General features: G+C 33.1%; 1 protein-coding gene across 1 annotated transcript; it reads right to left on the bottom strand.

Moving 5' to 3' along the window:
- On the bottom strand, positions 8,003-8,985 carry LOC107647545 (ethylene-responsive transcription factor TINY-like). The gene has a single exon (XM_016351615.2). The coding sequence runs from the start codon at positions 8,802-8,804 to the stop codon at positions 8,166-8,168; it is 639 nt and encodes a 212-aa protein (XP_016207101.1). The 5' UTR covers positions 8,805-8,985; the 3' UTR covers positions 8,003-8,165.

The raw sequence follows: 9,599 nt of genomic DNA, 5'->3' as shown, positions 1-9,599 counted from the left end.
CTTTTTAGTTGATTTTTTTTTGTGTCATATAGAATGATTAATTGTTGTTATTTAGGAGTGTGATTGATCTTTTGAAATTAATATTTAATATGAATAGCAATTTTTTTAAATTGGTTATTATTATGACTTACTGGAAAATAATTGATAAAAATTTGGGTAAGACCTTATATTGGCTTTCAAAAATGAGACATTAAATTAGTTGAGGATTTATATATGGATTTATTATTGCCTTAAAGTTTTGGGGTAAGATGATGCGACTAACTCAATATATGGCTTAAAGTCTGTGATCTCCAAACTTAGTGCCTCTCCTTCCTATCAATAGAATAAAATCCACTTATTCATATAGATTTTGATTGATTCATAAGCAATGGTGGTGGTTACATCCAAGTATGGGATCCTTCGATCAAAGCCTTCTCAACAGTGGTGGTAGTGTAGCATGAATTCTAACCTTGTACAAAAACCTATGGGCTAAGAAACAAAGATGAAATTTTATGGTTCAAACCCAGTGAATATACTTTTTTGTGGTGGAATATGATTGTTCTTTCGATCTTTGAGTTAGTATAGATAGACAATGTCCCAATGACAAATTGAGACATGTCTCTTTTAGTTAATCTATAGAAATTGTTAAATATGGAATTATTCTTACATCAGAAGCATCAACAAAGTGCATGTATGAAAATGAGTATATATAGAGAGATTTGTGTTGCTTTGATTTGCCCTAGTCAGAAAATACTAATAAATTTGCGTATCTGATTTTTCTTTTTGTCTATATACCCTTCTATTATTATATATATTATTATGAGATATATGTTTTGAAAAAGTAAGTCTAGGTGACAAACATTTTTTTTTTATTTAGCTAATAAAACTTATTTTACCCAACATGTAGTCTATTTTTATAAGTGGGTTTAGGATTATAAAAGGAGAAGAGACCACAATGGGTCATGATAGTTAATTATCATATCATCATATCAATTAGTCTGTCAATATTAGCGTTAACTCTACTTTATTTGCTGAGTTGTTATTGAAGAGAAGTCTAAGAATTATTATAATCTTCGAAGATTAATTTTAAAGAAATTAATAGTACAATTAAAATTTCAAAAGTCAATTAATATATGCATGGGTTAAATCTCAAGAACGACTTTAAAAATTTAGTAATATAAATTGATAAAATGCAAAAAAATTAATATATTATTCTCTCATAAACCAAGTATTATTCCTATCACTCTTTTCTATTTATAATCCCAAGAGTTTATTCTATCAGAACTGCATGTTGTTTGCATGATTGTTGATATTTATGAGTTAGGCTACATATTCAATTTTTTTAACTAAATTTAATAAAATTAGCCTAAATTCAATAAAAATTAGTTTTATTAGTAACAGCGTGAATATTGTTTCTAATTGTAAATATTTTTGCGTTTTTTTTTTTCCTTCTCTTTCTCTTTTTTTTTCTCTTTTTTTTTGCGTTTCTTTTTTTTTTCGTGTATTTTCTTCTCGATCATCATTCTTTTATTAATATTGTTGCTGTGTTTTTTTCCTTTCCTCCTCCTCTTCCTAGTAATTTTGCAACATTATGTATTTCTTTTTATTTATTTGATTTTTTTATTCTTATTGAGAGATTAAAATCAGAAGAATAATGAGAAGGTAAAATAAGAAGAAGATAATGAACAAAAAAAAAATGATGATGATGATGATATAATGATAAAAAATAAGAAGGATGAGGAGTTGTTGAATTCGGTGCATTCTGTATTTGAATTTCGGTGCATTTTAGTTTTAACTTGTTTTGTTAAAAAAAATTCGGTGCATTCTAAATTGAACTGTTATACATATAAAAAGAAGACAACGATAATAACAATAACGATAACGATAATGATAATAATGAAGATAATGGAAGAGAAGGAGGAAGAGAGAAAAGAAAAGAAGAGATCGAAAAAATTTAAATGAAAAATGATGATGAAGAAGAGGAGGAGGAGGAGAAAGAGGAGGAAGTATGGTGATAGTAGTAACAACTAACAACGACGATAATAAAAAAAAGATTAAAAAAAAGAAAAAAGAAGAAAAAAATAAAAAAATAATTATATATAGTGATATATTTAGTGATGTGTAAATATTAATTAAATTATATCAACTTAATTAAATTTAATTAAATAATTAATTTAGTTGTAGAGTATTATTCGAGAGTTATTCCTATTTGAAAAGAATTACCTAAACACAATATTTGTTTGGAAAATAAGGACCAGAGTGAATCTCTAACGTGTATGCCTGAGGCAGCGACAGATGTCTGTAAAAGCTTTTTGAAACTTAAGCCAGTAAATATTCAAGTAGTAAATAAAAGCTTATCGAGATTTGTCATAAACCTAGGGCCTTAGGGCCCATCTTTTTGAAATCGTGGTATGGTAGAGCTGGCTATTTAATTCTACGATGCCAACCAAGTTGGGTTGGTCTAATGGTTAGCTCACTAGTCCGCTTAAGCAAGTGTCGGGGGTTCGAATCCCGCCTTGTGCATGCAGTAACCCATTGGCCAGCGGTAAACCCTTAAATGGAGCTCAGTACCGCGACGGATTAGTTCTTGAGTCTAAGTTATAGGACAATAAAAAAAGATAGAATTTGTTTGGTAGACACTAAATTGCCTCAATACATTAATAATACTATTGAAAGGAAAAAGCAATAAAGATAAGAGAGAGAATAGAAAAGATAAAGTAAAAAGTGGGTCAAAGAAAATTGACCGATGGATTTAGTTTTTCACTAATTAATCTCAACAAAGCAGTGTAAATTTTTATTAGATTTGAGCTCTGATTCTCGAATATTAATTTATTTTTTGCCTTCTAAATATTCTAACAAAAACATGCTAAAATATCTACCTTTCTCCCACCTTTATGTCTACCTTACAATGCTGACAGTGACACTTTTCACCATTGACGGAAGCTTGTGAAGTTGTGGTTGATGATGTTTGCATTGAATGGACTCTGCTCCCAGAAGATCCTCGATTCAGAGCATTGGGTAAGGCAGTAATTAATGGTTTCTTCCTCCATTTGACATCTTGGGCAGTTGGGGCTTGTGAAAGGGAATCGCCGGTGAAGAAGAGATATGACCGGTATCCGTTTGTGAAAGTATTTTCAAATAAAAATGTAGACTTTGTGAAGAAGTCTTCACTTTCAGAGATCTTTACAAACTGAGGTAATTGGATTCTCTCCAAGTTCTATTTCTGGCTTTGCATAAAAAAATTAGTATGCTATCTGATAGCCCGAAGCCACATCATACGATTTGAATTTGTTGAGGGACCATTGCAGAACATCTTCCCCTTCTACTGGCTTAATTGATTGGATTCTGCTTCTAACTTCAGATGGAAAGATTTTATTTAATATGTCCTATTTCCATTTTCTGTTTTATGTCAATAAGTCCCTAGTCCATATATGTTGACCAGGATTAGAATGTGAGATCATTTCAAGAGCAATGCTCATTAGATATGGAGGAGGTAGCCAAGGGTCAGCAATTATTTGGATTGTAGAGCTGGAACCTACTTTTCAATTGAGGCCTTTCTCAACAACTTTTTTGTCCTCCAACATATTCCGACATCCCCACGAAGGTGAGTTTTTTGATTCAGCATTCATTGAGTTATCATATCTATAGTACTTCTCCCTATATATCTGAGCTAGAATAGATTGAAATTTTGTTGTGATTTGCCAAAATTGCTTGTCTAGTAAAGTTAGATTTTGAGCTCTAAGATCTTTAAAATCAAGACCTCCTTCCCTTTTTGGCCATGTCATTTGGTTCCAGCTAATCCAGGCCATATGCCTTTCATTACCTCTCTGACCCCACCAGAAATTTGTCAAAATAATGTGAATTTCAGACAGTAAAGTGTCCGATAATTTAAAGAAAGAGAGTGTGTAAACTAGCACTGTCTTACCAACTGCTCTTAATAAAATCTGCTTGCCTTCTGTTGATAATAAATTTTGCTGCCATCCGTTAACCTTCTTCCTTAACTTCTTCTTAATTTCATTAAAGGTTTCTCTTTTAAACTTGTGAATAAAAGAAAGAAGTTCCAAATATTTGTCCTGAGCTCCAATATGGTGGATATTTAGTTTGCCTGCCACAAGAATTCGAATGGAGGAAGGAGTGTTATTACTAAAAAAATACTGTTGATTTATCCAAATTGATCTATTGACCACTAAATCTTTTATATGAGTTCAGCAAAGCTAAGAATGTTGTCATAATTATCCTCTGAAATTTTACAAAAAAGAATGGAATAACAAATTAGTGATTAATTTATCGAAGATCTAAATTTTAATTATGTATTTATTGTTGGCCAATAAATTTAACTTAATATATAGATAAAATATTATTCAAACTTCCAACTATTATTTAAACGAATAAATAAGCTGACTATTCGATCGAGCTAAGTTAGTTTTTAATTTCCTTTTTTTTTGTCATACAACACACACATATTTCTCACACACACTAACCTAGCACCTTCACTAGGATTGGATCCTGGTGTGGCTTCATTTGAGGCAAACATCTTTGCCATTACATCACATGTCTTAACCACATTTTTCGATTTCCTTATCTATTGCAATCATGGTCACTTTTTTTTTTTTTTGGGTATTTTGCAATCATGGTCCCTTGATAAACCGTTCTGAGGCTGCGCCCATAGGAGGCCCATGAGAGCCTTTCGGGCTTGCACGAAACAAATTCTTATCAGGGGCCCCAAATTTCCTTGTATCTCAAAAGAAACAAATAAATGATGACGAGAAAACTACCGTCAATTAAACCAAAATTACTCTCAAGGTTGCAAAAGAATAATGAAGCGGAGTCCAAAAAAATGTTATCTACTTGTTTGAATTGTTAAAATTCGAAAGAGTTTTGTTAGTAACTATTTTAACAACATTTTATAAGAGTTTAAAAGTAAATAGCTTTTATTAAAAATATAAATTTTTAGAAGCAAAATGAACAAAATTCTTAAGGACCTATTTGTTCTTCGAACTTTATTTGCAAAATGACGTCAAGGACTTATATGTCCTTCGAACTTTATTCTCCTTCCAGCGTGGCACCGTAACGGACACCTGGACACTGTTTCAGCCACGTCAGTCAGTTCCGTTTGGTGTATGAGAGACAAATAGATGGAAGGACTAAATTGTCCTCCGTTTGTTAAAGTCAGGGACTTTTTTGTATTTAAATTTTGTCAGGGATGTATTTGTCAAAAATTTAAAAAGTCAGGGACCTATCTATCTTTTTTCCCAAAAAAAAATAGATTATGCTAGATGAACAATAGAGAAGCAAATAACATGAACAACGATATGCATTTTAGGCCTAATAACCATAAAAAAAAAAACTTAACCCACATAAAATCTTAGCCCCTTTTTTTACAGCAGCCTCCCAAATGCATACTCATCTTCTCCGTCGTGCCGTCGCATCTCCACTGTATCGTTGACTCTTTTTCTCCGTTGTGCCATCGCCATCTCATTTCCACCTCAGCGCTGCCTTCACTGTGACGCCGCTCACTATTGCCGGCACGAAGCTTTTCAGTACTACATTCATCCACCGTCACCGCAACAAAGCCACCTTCTCGTCGCGTCTTCTCCTCTTCCAACAAGACGCAAGTACCCACGCCGTCGCTGCCCCTCAAGAGCTCCGTTCTATGCATCCTCCCCAACGCCGCGTTTCTATCTAGCATGGTCGCTGTCACAACCTTGAACTAGCGCCGATCGTCCTCCTTGCTGCTGCAAAAGAAGAAATTGGGGGTAGCAGTGAAAGACAAGAGCAAGAAGGGTGCATGGGTGTTCTTGAAGCCTCTCACCTAGGATCTATGGATGACCACTGGTTATTCGTTCGTGTTCTCTGGATTCGTGGTGTGGGTTCTTGAGTACCGCTTCAACAAAGATTTTCGTGGCCTTCCTTCTCACCAGGTCAGCACCAGTTTGTGGTTTTCCTTCTCCACCATGGTCTTTGCTCATCGTATGCATGCATCCTCCACTACTCTTCATTATCCACTTCTTATTACATATTAAATATTAAACATGCTAATCAAATGGTTTTTTTATTTAAATAAGTATAAGAAAATGATTAATTTTCAGAATATAAATGGATAGAAATTTGTAATAAAATCTGCATGGCCATCTCACGGACAGCATAAATAAAATAGAATTACACTCCATTTTAAGAAAGACGTCAACGAAATGGAGCCTTTAATTCACATGCATCAACCCTGTCAACTTCATTTCGTTGGCGCCTGTCCTGGTGTAATTCCATTTCGTGTATGCTGTCCTTGAATTAGTCACGCACATTTTGTTCCAACTTTCGATCTATGCGTATTCTAGGAATTAATAATTTTTTAAAACTTATTTAAATAAAAATGCCCTAATTAAATGAGGTTATAGATAGACTAATTTGAGTCAATTGGAGGGAGAAGAAATTGGAGATTTTTTTTTAGTGGTGTTTAATAGTGAACATCCACATCTTAAAAAAACAATCATCTTTGTATATAGTAAAATAAAGGGATAAGTATTGTTTTAGTTCCTAATGTTGAGGGTCAGAATCGAAACCGTCCCCGACGTAATTTTTTATTTAGAATCATCCTTAAAATTTTTTTCGTATTAAAATCGTTCTTTTTAATAAATTTTTTATTTAATTACTAAATTATCCCTATTAATAAAAAAATTATAAAATTAAAAAAAAAAAAGAAAACACACGGCGCCGGCGAAAGGGGAGCTTTCTGCTTCTGCTTGAGCTTTTGCTTCTGCTTCTGTGACTGCTGCGTCGCCGGGAAGGGGAGCCCGACGTGAGGAGGGCAGCGCGCCAAGGAGAGAGACGGATTTGAGGCTGAGCTGGGTTCCTACCACTGCCGATCTGCCCAGCCGCCGTCGCTCCATTGCCCACGAGCTGCCGGTGGTTCTGCTTCGGCTTCTGCATATGCTTCTTCTTCTGCATCTGCTTCTGCTTGAGCTTCTGCTTGAGTTTCTGCTTCTGCTTCTGCTTTTACTTTAATTTTGATTTTGATTTGTTGTTTTCTGATTTTATTGTTGTTGTGTGTTGATTTTGTTGTTGAATTTGTTGAATTTGTGTTGATTTATTGAATTTCTGATTCCCTGATTTGTTGAATTTGTGTTGATTTCATTGATGTTGTTATTTTTTGTGGTGGAGGTGCTGGTGGTGGTGGTGGTGGTGGATGGTATTTTTGTCCGAAAAAAGTTAAAAGGACGATTTTAATATGAAAAAAAATGTTAAGGATGATTCTAAATAAAAAATTACGTTGGGAACGATTTCGATTCTGACCCTCAACGTTAGGGACCAAAACAATACTTATTCCTAAAATAAACATTTTGTGTGGATGCAAAATTAAGTAAATCAAGTAAAATATCAATTGTATATCCAAATAAACATCCACTTTAGAATGAAAAGAACTATGAGTATACATAGTAAAATGAACATTCGATTTAGTTAATAAAAAAAAAGTAACAAAACAGCAGGTGTAGGGACAATGGGGTCGGGACATAGCGGCCACGGTGGCACAAGATTGCGAAAGAGCAATTGCAGTAAAAATAAAAAAAAATGATTCAAAATTATAACTAAATCTAATTAATTTAAAATTTAATTTTTAAAATTAAAATTAACTTTTCTTTTATTATGATTAATTTTAATTAATTCATAATTTAATTTTTAAAATTAAAATAGATAGATTTTGGTTGTTGTTTTTTTTGTCTTTGTAATATTATTAAAAAAATGTAAAAATATAAAATATCATGATTCATACATGCATGTTCTGTTAATCTGTGTGCAGAGTCTATTTAATATAACTACAAATGATATGATATTTATTTCTACATGAATATTGCAAAAATAGATAAAAGATTAAAATATTGATATTTTAATCAATTGTTGACAAAAAAAAATAATCTTCTAGAATTTCTTTAACAATAAATGTATATAAATTTGCTTTATCTATAAAATCCTTCCTTTCTTTCCATATTCTTCACAAATAAAATCCAAATTGTAATAAAATAATGGAACTAAGATTAATAATGGACTAATCCCATCACATTATTCTATAAAATTCTGAGTTTTTGTTTTTGAGATGTGAACTCGTCGTCATATCCAAATAACAGAGTTCATATTAATTCCCCTGGTTTCAGATCCATTTCACTCACGAATGTTACGTGAATCCAAACAGAGCCTTAGTAATCCGAAAAAAAACTCCGGAAAGAAGTACCATCTTCTTCTTCTTCTTGTCCGTACAGCAACCACGGCATTGGAGGTGGTTGATACATCCATGCATCCTCGGAGTCCACAAACACAAACTCCTTCCGGTACTCGTCGCCGGTTTCGAGCCTCGGAAGCTCAATAATCTCCGTCAGCTCGAAAGTCAACGAGGACGAGGACGGGGACGAAGAAGGTATTAATAACTCAAACTTGTCCATGTGAGCTGCCTTCGCCGCGGCAGCCTGGACGTCGCGAGGCGCCAAGGATGCCGGGCGAGGAAGGCAGTTTTCAAGGTCAGGAAAATTGAGAATGGCGGAATTTCCTTTGATGCTTAGTGCGGCCACGTCGTGAGCCCTGGCCGCCATCTCTGGTGTCGGAAATGTGCCCAGCCATATGCGCGATTTCTTGCGCGGCTCCCGGATTTCCGACACCCATTTCCCCCAGTTCCGCATCCGTACCCCTCGGTACACCGGGTGCTTGTTGTTTGAGTACGTTTTGCCCTTTAATTTCGTTGAAGACGATTGTTTTAGTGGTTGTGGCGGCGGCGGTGATGGTGAGAAAGAAAATGATAACGAGTTTGAGGTGCTTTCAAGCTCCGAAATGGAAGCATTCATATTGTATTTAATTGGAAGGTGCTTTTTTATTCTCAATGGATTGGGAAGAAATTAAGGTTAGGGAAATTAATTCAGAGAACTAGCTAAGTAGTGTGTACGTGCGATGATGAATATGTGGATATAGTTGATGAGCTTTATGCTTCGCAATGCCCATGATATCATCATATATATATACAGGGACCTTGCTAGCAAGGAAATGAATTATTAAGCACTCAGCATAGAAATATGGAATCATTCCATATTTGTATTTATAATAAAAATATGAATAATAGAACAAAAATATAGTGGTGGTTATACATTAATATATAGTTAATTTTTCGTCTTTTTATAAATAGTTTATATAATTATTTTAGTGATTAAATATTTTGCTANNNATTATAGGATTAGAATTTAGAATTTTTAAAATTAAAAAATATATATAATAAGAATATTTTAGTCATTTTTTATAATAAGATTATTGTAGTCATTTTCTATAAAAAAAATATTAATTTAAATCAGTTCAAGATTTGGTTTACTGATTTTTTTTACCAAATTAATTTGTCTGATCTAATTTTAACAAAAATAATATAGTTTAATTAATTATATGTATTAAATTTTAGTTAATAACAAATATCTTTAAAAAAAAAGACATTTTAAGCATCTTTATCATCTCCCATATTGAAATTCCAATTTGCATTCTCTCGGTTGTCATTTAACATATCATTTATGTACTTTTTTCCTTGTATTATTAAGGGTATTGTCATTTGTACTTCAAATTTGACATTATTATTAGACGTATTAGTAGGTTTTAGGTTT

Source organism: Arachis ipaensis, chromosome B06 (assembly GCF_000816755.2).
Source record: "Arachis ipaensis cultivar K30076 chromosome B06, Araip1.1, whole genome shotgun sequence".
NCBI lineage: Eukaryota > Viridiplantae > Streptophyta > Magnoliopsida > Fabales > Fabaceae > Arachis > Arachis ipaensis.
The sequence above is the reverse complement of the archived record's forward strand: the minus strand, read 5'-3'. Positions and strand labels throughout refer to the sequence as shown.